At 46.3% G+C, this 17,896-nt stretch overlaps 1 protein-coding gene across 1 annotated transcript in view; it reads left to right on the forward strand.

The window, feature by feature from the left end:
- LOC137309454 (zinc finger protein 91-like) overlaps positions 1-4,741 on the forward strand; it is a 52,826-nt gene extending 48,085 nt beyond the window's left edge. Inside the window, exon 2 of the mRNA XM_067977659.1 lies at positions 628-4,741. Within this exon, the coding sequence (XP_067833760.1) occupies positions 628-1,775 (1,148 nt within the window). The 3' untranslated portion in view covers positions 1,776-4,741. The remainder of the gene's footprint in view (positions 1-627) is intronic.
- Positions 4,742-17,896: the final 13,155 nt, after the last annotated feature.

Below are 17,896 nucleotides of genomic sequence, written 5' to 3' on the forward strand. Positions count from 1 at the left end.
TATGACACATGGGGCTATCTCGAGGAAGAGTCAGCCCTTTCAGCAGAGGAGAGAACTGGAGTAAAAACATGAATTTCTTTTTATTGTTTTACAGAAGTATCGCACTGTATTAACCTATACCTTGTACAGAGAAAACTGGGAGGATAGACAACATAGATAGATCCTGGTCATCAGAAGGAACAGCTCCACAGTAATACCACTCGGTCAGGAGAACATTGATATGCCAGAACTGATAATGATCAACAATATCAAGCATCCCCTCAAAGCCCATGTTTCAGAGGCACAGCCCAGGGAGATTGCTCGCTCCAGGAGGTGGAGAAACCTTTAACAGGGTCAGGTTCTAAAAGTAGCGACTTTTACAGACAGCACATCCACATAGGTGAGAAGCCAATGGTGAAGTGTGTGAGAAAGGCTTCAAGTGTTCATCAAGTCTTGTGAAACACAGGCTCATCTACACAGTTGAGAGGCTGTAAAACATTGAGGTGTGTGAGAAGGACCTCAAACAGTTGTTGGAGCTCCTGATTCATGGGTGCATCTACACAGGCAACAAGGAATTCAGCTGTGACGTTTTGGACAAAGCCGTAGCACAATTGTTGTGCCTCCTGCAACACAAGGGTAGCTACATGGGGGAGAAATCATTCAAGTGTGAGGTATGTGGCTGGGCCTTTTCACAGGCATCAGGCCTTGTGAACCACCTGCGCATCCACACAGGCGAGAAGCCGTTCAAGTGTGAAGTGTGTGAGAAGTCCTTTACACAGTCATCAACCCTCCTGCAGCACCAGCGCATCCACACGGGTGAGAAACCGTTCAGGTGCGAGGTTTGTGAGAAAGCTTTCACACGATCATCATGCCTTGTGGAACACCAGCGCACACACACAGGGGAGAAACCATTCAAGTGTGAGGTGTGTGAGAAAGCTTTCGCAAAGTCTTCGACTCTCCTGGTACATCAACGCACCCATACAGGGGAGAAACCGTTCAGGTGTGAGGTTTGTGACAAAGCTTTTGCAGAGTCTTTGTTACTCCTGAAACACCAGCGCATTCACCAGCGCAATCACCAGCACACCCAAGTGCGCACCCAGTCAGGGGAGAAACCGTTCAGGTGTGAAGTTTGTGACAAAGCCTTTGTGAGTCCATCAAGTCTCCGGGTTCACCAGCGCACCCACACAGGAGAGAAACCGTTCAGATGTGAAGTGTGTGACAAAACTTTTGCACAGTCGTCGAGCCTCCGGGTACACCAGCGTATTCACACAGGGGAGAAACCGTTCAAGTGTCATATTTGTGACAAAGCTTACACACAGTTGGTGCACCTCCAGCAACACCAACTCACCCACACAGGAGAGAAACCATTCAGGTGTGAGGTTTGCGATAGAGCATTTTTGAACTCATCGTACCTCCTGGTACACCAACGCACCCACACAGGGGAGAAACCATTCAGATGTGAGGTGTGTGAGAAAGCTTTCTTGAATTCTTCGAGCCTTCGGGTACACCAACGCACGCACACGGGGGAAAAGCCGTTCGGTTGTGAGGTTTGTGACAAAGCCTTCATGAATTCTTCGAGCCTCCGAGTACACCAACGCACGCACACAGGGGAAAAACCATTCAGATGTGAGATTTGTGATAAAGCCTTCACACAGTCATCGAACCTCCGGGCACACCACCGTATTCACACAGGGGAGAAACTGTTTGGGTATGAAGTTTGTGACAAAGCTTATACTCAGTCAGTGCCTTCTGCAACACCAGCTCAACCACACAGAATAGAAACTGTTCAGGTGTGAGGTTTGCAACAGTCTTGTGCTCTAAGTGCCTCCTGAAACACCAGTACACCCACACGATTTACAAACCCTTCTATGTGACTCTGCCAGAACTGCTTCACCTCCTGCTTCTATCACAATACACTGGCGAATCTACAAGACAGAAACCATTCCAGTATAGCGACTGCCACAACTGATTAACTGACTTCTCCTCTCACTATACACCAGCACATCCCCGAGTCAGGCATCAGTTGAAGTGTTCCAACTGCGCAGAGCTTCAGAGAGTGGTCTATATTTCTTATCCCCCCTGCGCACAGGTGAACAGTGGCTCCAGAGTGCAGTTTGAGAAATTTCAGAACTGTCTCCAACCTCTCCTGCCATCAATACGTCCACAAGGGTGAGGAACTGTGGAGGTGCAACAATTTCAACAAAATCATGTGAACATGATACATCCACAGAGTGAAGCAGCCATTCCAGACTGAAGACCCTCCTGACGCAGCAAAGTGTCCACACAGGCTGAGAATCCTTCCAGTGCAGCATCTGCACAAGTGATTCGCACACTCTGACTTTGGGCAAGAAACCGATCAAATCTCTATCAAGTGTTGGAAAGGCTCCAACTGCTGATCCACCAACACAAGCACGTGGGCGGTGATCTATTCCAGAGCGCGCGGGGGATGGACTATTCCAGAGACAGTAGGAGGGTCACTTCAATTAGTCAGGTTTCCAGTTCCTAATCCCTGTTCAGTGACCCCTTCTGGAAACTGAGCTTGTGTAGAAGTCGGGGAAGGACAGGATCTTACTCAGCTAGACTCTACCCACCCTCCATTAGTCAAAAAAACAGCTGATACTCATTGACTGGATTCACATGTGAAGAATGGCCACTTGAGCAAAGTACTAGAAGGCAGCCTGTGGCCCTGGGCCTGTAACCCAGCAAGTGATCAATGCTTTCAGGAAAGGGGGGAATGAGAGAAGGGGGAAAAGAGGGCTCTGACTCTTTGGATAAAAGTAGTGGGATGGGAGTGGCCCTCATCCCAACCCAATGATGCTGTGAATTCATGTCCTTTATCGGAAAATGTCCTGTGTATAGACATGTCAAGGCAGAGTAGGGGACCTGATAAACTAACCTAGAAAGAATGAGATGTAGATTGAAAGAGGGTTCAAAACTCTAAAGAAAATGAAGCATATGGATGAGCCAAGTTCCCAGGGAACTTGGCTCATCTCATCCTACTGTCCTCCAATTTTATCCTGTCCCCTACTGATGGGGAAGATTCCTGCTTGGGCAGAGGGTTTGCCCATGATGACTGTGACTAGTACAACATTGGGCACAGCTTGGAGTGGAGTAAGGGCTTTAAGATTATGTCCAATATGAAACGTCATTACCATGCCCACAGCAGATAGAGCTTTCAATGCAGTAGAGTGACTACACTGAAATGAGATTAGCTTTAAATAAGAGATTTTATATTAAAGACGACTGTGTGTAAAAACATTCCTGCAGCTCCTGCTGCCCTGGGTTTGGGATTTCATTTTCCATTTTTCTCCCAGAATTTCTCTTTTCCCCCCCCCCCCCCCCGCTCTGGTTTGATCCCATGGTCCTGGCAACACTCAAGCACCTTGCCCACTTAAGTTAGTTCTCAGGTGAGTAATTGAAGGCCCTTTCTGATGTGGTACTGTTTAAATCAGCTGTAGGCATCAAGCGGCATTAATCCAGCAGCGATTTTATATGAAAGATGATGGTGACATTTTGGATAAAGATGCATTGCATTATTATAGTCTGGTTTGTTTCTTTATAATATCTGTCCTTTCTCGTCCAAGGACCCTGTGGACTTTTTTATGTAGTGGCAGGGTGTGGAGGAGCTGTTTTAACACAAGGCATGATTTTCTCCCCAGTATTTATTGTGTTTTGTTCTTGAAAGAAGCCAGTGATTGAGAGCAGGCTGTATGTTGGAATCTTATTGCCCCATATTTCCACTGCACCTACTCCACACTTGTGTGATTGTGAAGGGTTTATATGGAGGAGACTCTCTGTAATTGGAGTACGTTTAAAACCTCAAACTATCAGCACCTGATAGCTCCAACACATTGTGCCAAGGATTGTTGTAATGCAGGTTCAGGGCTACAATCCCCATCTCCTCTGCATGGACATTGGCAGTTTTCTGATCTCAGCCCAGCTGCTGAGAGGAGGGCCTGAGCAGTGACCATAGACAAGATACAGGGAGGGGAGATCAAAGGACTCTACTGCCATAGAGTGGAGACTTATGAGCAGGACACCCAGAGGTGTATGCAGAGGGATGAGGAAATCATTTAGGAAAAAAAATTGTAAACCGACTGAGCTCCCTAGGTAGTTTCCTCAATTTCCATCCGTCACCTTTAGTTGTGCACAGTGTGCCTGAATTGCTGCTGGAAGGTGAGATCCCATTGCACAGACTAGTAAAATTGCACATTTAACTGTACTGAAACAAGGGTTTGTGGTGGAGAATTCCACAGTCTAACCACGTGTGTAACAAAATGTTTTTGAATTACCCTTATACAAGGTTTGTGGTCCAGCCTATATATAGACATTATGTGATGAACACTTCAGACAACGTTTGGAAGTTTGCAGACAGAATCATTGACTGTACTGGCTGAGCCACCATAGATTATCCTTTGACAAAGAGTGTACTTCAATGAAGGTGAAGGATGCTCCTCAAAGGAAATGAAGCCTATTTCCAGTTCCCAAGCCCCAGTTTCTTGAGTTGTTTTGTGCAACCATATTTAAATATTAACAGTGAACAGATGGATCTCTGTGGAGCTGTAGAGCTCATTGTTACAGTTTTTCAAGTTGTAGTATAAGGACACTGGAAAGGATTCCCAAGAATTTTGAAATGCTTTGTTATTTTCGTTTCAGAAAATAGTTTTAAAAATAGGTGTAAGTTAAATACGGTCTTGCTGATTATCTGCTGATTTGCTTCTGTATGAAGACATCTTGAAATAAATTTATTTTTACCTTTTAACCTAAACATAATGTTTTTCCATCTGTTGACATGATCAGCATACACTGGGTCCATACATCATCTATTACAAATGTCAGCCAAATTTCTGCTGAATAATGTCAGGCTTGGCTCAGTGGTTCATTCATTCTGACCTCTGAGTCAGAAGGTTGTGGGGTTCGAACCCCACTCCAGAGACGTCAGCACAATCCAGGCTGACACTCAGTGCAGTACTGAGGGAGTACTGCACTGCCAGGAGCCGTCTTTCAGATGAGCTGTTAAATCGAGGCACTGTCTGCCCTCTTCAGGCACTATTCAAAGAAGAGCCGGGGAGTTCTTCCTGGTGTCCTGGCCAATATTTATCCCTCAACCAACATCACTAAAAACAGATTATCTGGTCATTATAACATTGATATCTGTGGGACCTGGCTGCTTGCAAATTGGCTGCTGTGTTTCCTACATTACAACAGTGACTACACTTCAAAAGTACTTAATTGGCTGTAAAGCGCTTTAGGTTGTCTTGGGGTCAAGAAAGGTGCAATATAAATGCAAGACTTTGTTCTTTTTATGTGATTTAGTATCCAATATACACAACAATGAGTCTTGTTACAATGCTCTAGGTCGTGCTATTGTTTAACTGAATATTGGGCAGTAAAGGCGTTCCCCACATCATAAGGGACATGAGGTCTTCTTATGGGAGTGTCTGATAGCACTGAACTTGAATATCTATAATAGACCTGTGAAATTTGTAACAGCCCAATTAGCCACGTGAGATCCACTGAAGACACCATGCACTTTCGGGAGTCAGCCTCTCTGGAAAAAGTGCAGCGCCTTCTTGTGTTGTTGATCATTGTCCTTAGCAACAGTTCTAAACTCCTTGGCCTTGACAAACAATGTATTATTGACCTGACAGATACAGCGGTGCACTTTAGACTGGCTGATCTAACAGATATCACACAGATTACATAGAATGTACAGCACAGAAACAGGCCATTCGGCCCAACACAGGTCTGCCAGTGTTTATACTCCACGTGAGCCTCCTCCCACCCTTCATCTAACCCCATCAACCTATCCTTCTATTCCTTCCTCCCTCTTGTGTTTATCTATCCAAATATATTACCTCTACTACATTACCCTCGTCTACCCTCTCTGTTACTACTTCAAAGAATTCAATAAGGTTGATCAAGCATGTCCTTACCTTTTGAAATCCCTGCTGGCTATTCTTTATTATATTTTCTAGATGTATTTCTATTATATCTTTGAGTAAGGATTCCATTATCTTTCCTACCACTGAAGTTAAGCTAATTGGTCTATAGTTCCCTGGACTTGTTCTATCTCCCTTTTCAAAATAGGAATCACATTAGCTGCCTGTCAGTCCTCTAGCACTATTCCCTTTTCTAATGAATTTTTATATATACGTAATAATGCCTCTGCTATCTTCTCCCTAACGTCTTAATATGTACGGATGCAATCCATCCGGACCAGGGGTTTTATCCTCTCTAAATTTGATTAGTTTATCAATTATCTCCGCCCTTTCTATCTTAAATGTCTTTGTATCTTTTTTGATCTCTTCTAATGTCCTGCCCACCATATTAGTCTTTCTGGTAAATACTCAGGCAAAGTAATTATTTAATATTTCTGCCGTTTCGCTGTTATTACCTGTGAGTTTATCGTGTGTATCCCTTAGTGGCCGTATTCCTATCCTGATTTTTCTTTTGTTATAGGTGTCTGTAGAATACTTCACTATTTCTTTTTATATTTCTTGATAATTTAATTTTGTAGTTTCTCTTTGCCTTCCTAATTTTTTAAAATTTCTTTCCTAACCTTTTCGTATTCCCCTTTGTCATCCTCTCCTTCGTTATTTATGTACTTTGTGTATGTCTTTTTCTTTATTCATCCATGGGTGGTCATTACTAGCTAGTTTGTTCTTGCTTTTTAGTGGAATATATTTCTCTAGGACTCTTAATGATCACCGTTTTAAATGTTTCCCCCTGCTGTTCTATTCATTTGTTAGTCAGTAAATTTTTCCAGTTTATTGTCCCTCGTTCCATTATCATCCCCTTAAAATCAGCCTTTTTTCAATTCATTACTTTAGTCTTTGTCTTGCTTATGTCCTTCTCAATCTTTATCTTAAACCTTATTATTTTGTGATTCACTGTTGCTTAGATGTTCCCCTATGCTTACTTCTCTTATCTGTTCTTGTTTATTTCCCATTACTAGATCAAGCAGTGCTTCCTCTCTTGTTGGACTTTTTACATACTGGGTAAGAAAGGAGTCCTGAGTTGTCTCAGATATCACCTGAGACAACCTGAAAGGAGCCAGTGACATCGATGTACAAGGCAGTTCTAACTTTTTCACTGCCATAGGCAGAGCTGTACTAATCATGGAGGAGGTTTGGAACTCTGGCTGCAAGATATGGCAAAGTTCTGTGACTGCCTCTCTGGTGAAGCATAAGCTCTTCTGACATGTCCAAGTTACTGCACCATAGCCTACACGCACAGCTCCTTGGATACCGGAAGTGCACTGAGCCCTGAAAATATTGGGCAGCACATTCACCGCTCATGTTGGGCACATGGCCTCTGCTGACCATTTTGCACCCCTCCCTCAATCACCCAGTGTGACACAGGAACAGAAAATATAAGATCTGTACAAAGTCACACTTAATCTTCAAAACTGATACAGCATCAGAATAGACCCTCATTTAATGTGTGAAATATGGAATGAATTTATTAAACAATCAATAAAAATTAAACTATACATCTAACAATGATAGTTATATATTTACTGTACAAAGTCTTGTACCTAACTGCTTGAGTAGAAAAATAATAAGAAAATCGCAACTCTAAGAACTAAGCCAAGCCTTTGTAGATAACTTAAATATACATAGCATTTCTTACCTTTCAAGAATATCAATCTGTCTCTTCTGAGGCTTTCAAACAACTTCTTGGTTTCTTTGAGATTTCAAACTGTCTCTTCTCATGAGATTTTCCAACCCCCCCCCCCCCCCGACATTGACCACAATCACCCTTTTGTCTATCTGGAATAATGTAATTGAGACTTCATGAATTTTGGAAACTAGCCACTCAAAAAAAAAACTATCAAATACAAACCGAACCTATCCCTAAGTCTGTATATATCTGAAATCTGTGTTAGATTCCCTCTCAAGCCTGTTACCAGCAAGATTACAACAAACTTTACAATATATCAGCATTGACTTGGTGTAAGCCTTTGGATTTAGCTGGCTGTTAAACTTGCTGAGCTTTATAAAGGCAGCCACCAAACCAAAACCTGGACAAAAATCCATTACTTTTTTCCAGTGTCCTCTGCTGCCATCTGCAGTTGCTCCTTCTCACCTGTACTCTATTTCTCTTAGTGCTTCTTGCTCTAACTCTAACTTTACCTCTGATTTCTAGCCTGACACTTGTTGTTGCTTTATGCTCTTCAGCAATCTGCTCCTCAGTTGTACTGATGGAAATTCAATGGGAAGAAGCATTTATTGCTTACCCTCCTTGGAACAGATTTCACTAGCCAAAACATGTTATCATATTGTGGGATATGCTAACTTTCCAATTAACAAAATGACAGAGTAAGTGAGAAATTAATACTTGGCACCTGCAGGCCCCTCTTCAAATGGACTCAATGGAGTGTCAGCCCATAATGTTGATTGCAAGCGCCTCTAGGTGGGTTCATGGTGCTCCCTCCAGTTGTCAACCTCTCTGTTACGGGTTTCATTTTTGTGCAATCATAAAGAGATTGGTGAAGTACTGACTGTTTACATAACCCTACTATTGCCATTAGCCAGTGTGCCTCCCAAATAAAGAGTGCAAGAACAGGCAAATGGGTGTTGATAAAGACGTTTAGGGCCCTACCCACCATCATTATGAATCATAGGAACAGGAGTAGTCCATTCAGCCCCTTGAGCCTGTTCTGCCCTTCAATTAGATCATGGCTGATCTGTATCTTAACTCTATCTACCCTTCTTGGTTCCATAACCTTTCATATCCTTTCCCCAACAAAAATCGATCAATCTCAGTTTTGAAATTTTGAATTGACCCCCAGCCTCAACAGCTTTTTGGGGGAAAGAGTTCCAGATTTCCACTCCCCTTTGTGTGAAGAAGTGCTTTCTGACACCACCCCTGAACGGCCTGGCACTAATTTTAAGGTTCTGAACTCTCCACCAGAAGAATTGTTTCTCTCTATCTACTCTATCAACTCCTTTGATCATCTTAAACATCTCAATTAGATCACCCCTTAATCGTCTATACTCAAAGGAATACAAGCCTAGTCTATGCAACCTGTCCTCATAATTTAACCCTTTTAGTCCCGGTATCATTCAGGTGAATCTGTGCTGCACCCCCTCCAAGGTCAGTATATCCTTCCTGAGGTATGGTGTCCAGAACTGAATGCAGTTGAGGCGAATAGCATAGATTCATTTAAGGGGAAGCTAGATAAGTACATGAGGGAGAAAGGAATAGAAGAATATGTTAATAGTATGAGATGAAGTAAGGTGGGAGGAGGATCTTGTGGAGCATAAACATCGGCATAGACCTGTTAGGCCGAATGGCCTGTTTCAGTGCTGTAAATTCAATGTAATCCTATTTAAGAGTTGCCCAAACTGTAGCAGAGGAGCGCTGCAGCGAGTTATATGCCTCTACCAGAGTGGCCGTTGAGAGGACCATCTAAGTCTTGAAGAGTTGCTTTTGCTGCCTTGATAGGTTGGTAGAGACTCTGCAATATGCCCAGCTCATTTGTTCCACATCACTGTAGCCTGCTGTGCCCTGCATAATTTCACCATACAAAATGGCCTGGAATTGGACATTCTTGGGGAGGCAGAACTATGTGGAGTGGAGCATTAGAATGGCCATCACTCAAGGACTCCTCAGTAACTGCTGCAAAGGAATCAGAGCACATCCGATCACTGAAGTCTTCTCTTCTGTTCAATACCATCTTGATTTGACACCACTGCCATAACTCCTTCTCCCCCACCTTCAAATAAAGGAACAATCCTTCAATTCAGTACCCATACTAGAACATGACAACACATCAGATCTCTCTGGCCCAATGTGACCATGTCACCTGATTGAATAAGTCGGACGAAATAATTGCACCCTTTCCTGTATGACTAATCTCAATCACTAACAAAGTGCACACAAGTGCAATTCTGTTTGAATACAACAAATTCCAATGTGAACACAAGCCAACCTACTCTTTCCTAACATTATGCTTTCCCTGGGTGGCTAAACGAGCCTTTCTTTCTCCTGCTCTAGTGCTTCTCCTAGATGCAAATTGAATCCCAGTATTGCGAGAAGTGGTTGGCTCCTCTTTTGCTACAAAAGGGATAGGGGATTCAGGTGGCCTTTCTCTCATGGCAGCTTGCTCCTGGGAGAAAGCCGCTGATGGCTGTTTCTCTGGAACTCGTGCCTGGGCAGATTGGTGTTGCCTACTATGTACCACTGGCATGGTGCTCTGTGGAGGAAAATCAGAGGCCTGGCTTGTGCTACTATCCTGAGAGACAGCAGTGTCAGAAGGTTGACTGCAGCCATTGGCAATCCACTGGGCCCTGGATCTGCATCCCCACTGATTAGCAGGATGACAGCAGCAACATGTACAACGACCACCAAGGTACTGTCTATTCTGTCCCCATTTACCACGAGAGCAGGATTCGATGCCTCTGTGAAGGTGCAGGCATTGACTGGTCACTGGCTACTACTGAGGGGGTCTTCTGCCGATTCCAGTGAAGCTGCAAACGCTCCACTGGGTTCTGCAAAGAAGAAAAATCTTCCCTGATGGTGCAACAAATAAAGACTGCAGACTTTACAGTGACACATGTCAGTTGCTGCACATCCGTGGAGACCGATCTCCGAGCTTGCATGTACCTGTGATGTTCCTCGAACATACTTCTTAGCAGGTGAGTACCCAGATATTCTGAGTTCCACACATCCAAAACAATGGTTGGTCTTCTCCTCAGCTTCCACTAGGAAGGTGGTCTTCTTGCCTGCAGATCTTTGCCATGCTCTTGTTCCTATTTTAGCTGCCAGTGCGAGATCCTGCAGTGGTAACCATTCTTGACAGTGAAATAAGTGATTCAAACACTTTGTTACCTGCCAGCTGCAATAATCTTCTGCCAGAATTGCTTTTCAAAGGTTGCACTCTGATTTTGAAGCACATTGATCCTGGTTTACATAGGATTTGCGCCAATGGTTCCTCCAATGCATATGCAAATGAGCTGACCCATAAAATTCTGGATGATTCAGCTCTGCAGTACGTTGGCAGGAATAACTCAGAACTCATAGGTGCAAATCTCCACATGGAATGTTGGCAGTTTCCATTTAAGACTTCCACAGCTCTTTAAGAGCTCCTGCACTCCTGATTTCACAGCCCCACCCTTCCCCAAACCACCCATTGACTCTGTGCATGGGAAAACCATGGTAGATTACTTAAAAATATTCAAACTGGCTGACCCCATGCAATCTGGCAGGATTGGGCTTCTATTAAAACAGCTCCCTGGGATTGTGGGCCAGTTTGGCACAATCGTGGAATTGGCCCTCAATTCAATGCTGCGCATAAACTTACTCATTATGAGCTGCTTAATCTAGATCCTCATAGGAAAGGGTTTGGCAAAGAGCTGTCGCCCCATAAGGCTGACTTCCCCTCCATGATACTCAGGGATAGGTCAGTGTATGCTGCAGCCATCTTTCCTTGCTTTCCCCTGTTGGTAGTGAATGACAGAGAGAGAGGAGGAGCTTTGATAGCCTAGAAATAGTAGAGAGTAGTGGTAGTGGTGGGGCAGAGCAAGAGAGGAGCAGCAGAATGGAGACAGTAGAAGAAGAGGGTAGTCAAGGGACAGAGACAGAGAGGAGGAGCAACAAGGAGTCACAAGGAGCGCAAGGTAGTGGCAAGACAAAAACAGATCAGGAACTGGGCCATCATGATATTAGTAGGAAAGTGGACTTCGTAGAAAAGTGGGTCAAAGAGAAAGAACGAAAGACAAAGAGAAGAAGAAAGATAAGTTTTTGCAGCATCTAAGAGTAACAAAAGAGCAAGGCAACCGCGGCAGATGCCCCTCCAGTGGAGCAGCTGACACTAGTAGATCCAACAAGGTTATCATATATCACTCATTCACTACCTTTCAAATCATTGGGAACAGCTTCTCCTACAAACAGCACCTCAGGCAACAAGGACCCAGTGACAGGGTCTCCTAGGGTATCAATGATCCAGTGACAGGGTCACCTACGGTATCAATGACCCAGTGATAGGGTCACCTACGGTATCAATGACCCAGTGACAGACTCTCCTAGGGTATCAATGACCCAGTGACAGGGTCACCTACGGTATCAATGACCCAGTGACAGGGTCACCTACGGTATCAATGACCCAGTGACAGACTCTCCTGGGGTATCAATGGCCAGTGACAGGGTCACCTACGGTATCAATGACCCAGTGATAGGGTCACCTACGGTATCAATGACCCAGTGACAGACTCTCCTGGGGTATCAATGACCCAGTGACAGACTCTCCTGGGGTATCAATGACCCAGTGACAGGGTCACCTACGGTATCAATGACCCAGTGACAGACTCTCCTGGGGTATCAATGGCCCAGTGACAGGGTCACCTATGGTATCAATGACCCAGTGACAGGGTCACCTACGGTATCAATGACCCAGTGACAGGGTCACCTACGGTATCAATGACCCAGTGACAGACTCTCCTGGGGTATCAATGACCCAGTGACTGGCTCTCCTGGGGTATCAATGACCCAGTGACAACCTCTCCTGGGGTATCAATGACCCAGTGACTGGCTCTCCTGGGGTATCAATGGCCAGTGACACGGTCACCTACGGTATCAATGACCCAGTGATAGGGTCACCTACGGTATCAATGACCCAGTGACAGACTCTCCTGGGGTATCAATGACCCAGTGACAGACTCTCCTGGGGTATCAATGACCCAGTGACAACCTCTCCTGGGGTATCAATGACCCAGTGACTGGCTCTCCTGGGGTATCAATGGCCAGTGACACGGTCACCTACGGTATCAATGACCCAGTGATAGGGTCACCTACGGTATCAATGACCCAGTGACAGACTCTCCTGGGGTATCAATGACCCAGTGACAGACTCTCCTGGGGTATCAATGACCCAGTGACAGAGTCTCCTGAGGTATCAATGACCCAGTGACAGGGTCACCTACGGTATCAATGACCCAGTGACAGGGTCACCTACGGTATCAATGACCCAGTGACAGACTCTCCTGGGGTATCAATGACCCAGTGACAGGGTCACCTACGGTATCAATGACCCAGTGACAGACTCTCCTGGGGTATCAATGGCCAGTGACAGGGTCACCTACGGTATCAATGACCCAGTGACAGGGTCACCTACGGTATCAATGACCCAGTGACAGACTTTCCTGGGGTATCAATGACCCAGTGACTGGCTCTCCTGGAGTATCAATGACCCAGTGACTGGCTCTCCTGGGGTATCAATGGCCCAGTGACTGGCTCTCCTGGGATATCAATGACTCAGTGGCTGGCTCTCCTGGGGTATCAATGGCCCAGTGACTGGCTCTCCTGGGGTATCAATGACCCAGTGACCGGCTCTCCTTTGGTATCATAGACTCAGTGGCTGGCTCTCCTGGAATATCAATGACCCAGTGACAGGGTCTCCTGGGGTATCAATGACCCAGTGACTGGCTCTCCTGGGGTATCAATGGCCCAGTGACTGGCACTCCTGGGGTATCAATGACCCAGTGACAACCTCTCCTGGGGTATCAATGACCCAGTGACGGGCTCTCCTGGGGTATCAATGGCCCAGTGACTGGCTCTCCTGGGGTATCAATGGCCCAGTGACTGGCTCTCCTGGGGTATCAATGGCCCAGTGACTGGCTCTCCTGGGGTATCAATGGCCCATTGACTGGCTCTCCTGGGGTATCAATGGCCCAGTGACTGGCTCTCCTGGGGTATCAATGACCCAGTGACAACCTCTCCTGAGGTATCATAGACTCAGTGGCTGGCTCTCCTGAGGTATCAATGACCCAGTGACAACCTCTCCTGAGGTATCAATGACTCAGTGACTGGCTCTCCTGGGGTATCAATGACTCAGTGGCTGGCTCTCCTGGGGTATCAATGACCCAGTGACAACCTCTCCTGGGGTATCAATGACTCAGTGGCTGGCTCTCCTGGGGTATCAATGACCCAGTGACTGGGTCTCCTAGGGTATCAATGACTCAGTGGCTGGCTCTCCTGAGGTATCAATGACCCAGTGATAGGGTCTCCTGGGGTATCAATGGCCCAGTGACAGGGTCTCCTGGGGTATCAATGACCCAGTGACAGGGTCTCCTGGGGTATCAATGGCCCAGTGACAGGGTCTCCTGGGGTATCAATGACCCAGTGACAGGGTCTCCTGGGGTATCAATGACCCAGTGACAGGGTCTCCTGCGGTATCATAGACTCAGTGGCTGGCTCTCCTGGGGTATCAATGACCCAGTGACTGGTTCTCCTGGGGTATCATAGACTCAGTGGCTGGCTCTCCTGGGGTATCAATGACCCAGTGACAGGGTCTCCTGGGGTATCAATGGCCCAGTGACAGGGTCTCCTGGGGTATCAATGACCCAGTGACAGGGTCTCCTGGGGTATCAATGGCCCAGTGACAGGGTCTCCTGGGGTATCAATGACCCAGTGACTGGCTCTCCTGGGGTATCGATGACCCAGTGACTGGCTCTCCTGGGGTATCATAGACTCAGTGGCTGGCTCTGCTGGGGTATCAATGACCCAGTGACAGCCTCTCCTGGGGTATCAATGGCCCAGTGACTGGCTCTCCTGGGGTATCAATGGCCCAGTGACTGGCTCTCCTGGGGTATCATAGACTCAGTGGCTGGCTCTCCTGGGGTATCAATGACCCAGTGACAGCCTCTCCTGGGGTATCAATGACCCAGTGACAGCCTCTCCTGGGGTATCAATGGCCCAGTGACTGGCTCTCCTGGGGTATCAATTGCCCAGTGACTGGCTCTCCTGGGGTATCAATGACCCAGTGACAGGGTCTCCTGGGGTATCAATGGCCCAGTGACTGGCTCTCCTGGGATATCAATGACTCAGTGGCTGGCTCTCCTGGGGTATCAATGACCCAGTGACAGCCTCTCCTGGGGTATCAATGGCCCAGTGACTGGCTCTCCTGGGGTATCAATTGCCCAGTGACTGGCTCTCCTGGGGTATCAATGACCCAGTGACTGGCTCTCCTGGGGTATCAATGACCCAGTGACTGGCTCTCCTGGGGTATCAATGACCCAGTGACAGCCTCTCCTGGGGTATCAATGGCCCAGTGACGGGCTCTCCTGGGGTATCAATGGCCCAGTGACTGGCTCTCCTGGGGTATCATAGACTCAGTGGCTGGCTCTCCTGGAGTATCAATGACCCAATGTCAGGGTCTCCTGGGGTATCAATGGCCCAGTGACTGGCTCTCCTGGGGTATCAATGACCCAGTGACTGGCTCTCCTGGGGTATCAATTGCCCAGTGACTGGCTCTCCTGGGGTATCAATGACCCAGTGACTGGCTCTCCTGGGGTATCAATGACCCAGTGACTGGCTCTCCTGGGGTATCAATGACCCAGTGACAGCCTCTCCTGGGGTATCAATGGCCCAGTGACTGGCTCTCCTGGGGTATCAATGGCCCAGTGACTGGCTCTCCTGGGGTATCATAGACTCAGTGGCTGGCTCTCCTGGGGTATCAATTGCCCAGTGACTGGCTCTCCTGGGGTATCAATGGCCCAGCGACTGGCTCTCCTGGGGTATCAATGACCCAGTGGATGGCTCTCCTGGGGTATCAATGACCCAGTGACAGCCTCTCCTGGGGTATCAATGGCCCAGTGACTGGCTCTCCTGGGGTATCAATGGCCCAGTGACTGGCTCTCCTGGGGTATCATAGACTCAGTGGCTGGCTCTCCTGGAGTATCAATGACCCAATGTCAGGGTCTCCTGGGGTATCAATGGCCCAGTGACTGGCTCTCCTGGGGTATCAATGACCCAGTGACTGGCTCTACTGGAGTATCAATGACCCAGTGACAGCCTCTCCTGGGGTATCAATGGCCCAGTGACAGTGTGGATTAATAAAGGAAAGCCAGCACAGATTTGTTAAAGGCAAATTGTGTTTAACTAACTTGATTGAGTTTTTTGATGAGGTAACAGTGAGATGAGGGCAATGCGGTTGATGTTGTGTATCCGGACTTTCAAAAGGCATTTGATAAAGTACCACATAATAGGCTTGTCAGCAAAATTGAAGCCCATGGAATAAAAGGGGCAGTGGCAGCATGGATACGAAATTGTCTAAGTGACAGGAAACAGAGAGTTGTGGTGAACGGTTGTTTTTCGGTCTGGAGGAAGATGTACAGTGGTGTTCCCCAGGGGTCGGTACGAGGACCATTGTTTTTTTTGATCCATATTAATGACTTGGGTGTACAGGGCACAATTTCAAAATCTGCAGATGACACAAAACTTGGAAGTGTAGTAAACAATGAGGAGGATAGTAATAGACTTTAAGAGGACATGGACAGGCTGGTGGAATGGGTGGACACATGGCAGATGAAATTTAATGCAGAGAAAAGTGATACATTTTGGCAGGAAGAACAAGGAGAGGCAATATAACCTAAATGGTACAATTCTAAAGGGGTGCAGGAACAGAGAGATCTGGGGGTATATGTGCACAAATCTTTGAAGCTGGCAGGACAGGTTGAGAAAGTGGTTAAAAAAGCATACGGGATCCTAGGCTTTATAAATAGAGGCATAGAGTACAAAAGCAAGGAAGTTATGTTGAACCTTTATAAAACACTGGGCACCGCATTTTAGGAAGAATGTCAATGCCTTAGAAAGGGTGCAGAAAAGATTTACTGGAATGGTTCCAGGGATGAGGGACTTCAGTTACGTGTAAAGACTGGAGAAGCTGGGATTGTTCTCCTTAGAGCAGAGAGGGTTGAAAGGAGATTTGATAGATGTGTTCAAAATCATGAAGGGTTTAGATAAAGTAAATTAAGAGAAACTGTTCCCATTGGCGGAAGGGTCGTGAACCAGAGGACACAGATTTAAGGTGATTGGCAAAAGAACCAAAGGCAACGTGAGGAAAAGCTTTTTTACGCAGCGAGTAGTGATGTTCCAGAATGCGCTGCCTGAAAGGGTGGTGGATGCAGATTTAATCATGACTTTTAAGAAGAAATTCAAAAAATATTTGAAAGGAAAAAATCTGCAAGGCTATGGGGAAAGAGCGGGGGAATGGGACTAACTGGATTGCTCTTACAAAGGGCCGGCACGGGCTCGATGGGCCGAATAGCCTCCTTCTGTGCTGTAACCATTCTTTGATTCTATGATATACATTACTGAGTGAAGAAAAAGTTCTGCTCCCAGGCTGATCAGTTGAGAAATGTGATTGACATTTCACATGTTGCCCGGCTCTGGATATATTGCAGACCCTAATTGGCTATTGGAGATGTCAATTAGAACACTACACCCAGTCATCCCTTGATTTTCTCCTCCCTTTGCTGTGGCCTGTTCAATTCCTGCCAATGTCTGCAAACAAAGCGAGAGGAGTGGAGACGGTGAGTGAAGGAATCAGGTTAGTACAGATTTTATACAGTAAAATACCCATTAGTGTTCAGGCAGTCTGAATATCCTGTGGGGAAACAGGAAGGGAACAGAAATGCCCCTTGAGCTGTGTGAGAGGATCCAGCTGAGAGGCCTGTTTACTCAGTGCTTTGTACTGAACTGTTTGGCTGGAGCTGAGTGTTGGATATTGAGTGTGTTTATTGGACCCTGGGATTTATAGACAGCTTTCCCTTCTGATTTACAGGCTGAGTTTTGTTCATGGGTTATTGCTGATAATGAGACGGTGAGGTGTGATTATCTGGGAGGTGCAGAGTGTCTGAGGATTCTTATAGATTTCCTGTCTGTGATGAGAATGCGTTTCTAGTGAGAGACTTGGAGCTCGATTTTCCCAAGAAATTGCGGTGCATTGGGGGCGAAAATCGGGGAAATCCCGTTCGGGTTCAGAGCCCGGGTCCAACCCACCAACTTCCGAGTTCCCCACGGATGCACCTGTGCGGGCGTCCCGAATCCGGAAGTCCAGCCGGCTTTAGTTAAAGAGCCAAATGTACCTCATTGAGGTACTTAAGGCGCTTTACTCGAGACAGTAGGTAGT

This window comes from Heptranchias perlo, unplaced genomic scaffold, assembly GCF_035084215.1.
Source record: "Heptranchias perlo isolate sHepPer1 unplaced genomic scaffold, sHepPer1.hap1 HAP1_SCAFFOLD_164, whole genome shotgun sequence".
Classification (NCBI taxonomy): Eukaryota; Metazoa; Chordata; class Chondrichthyes; order Hexanchiformes; family Hexanchidae; genus Heptranchias; species Heptranchias perlo.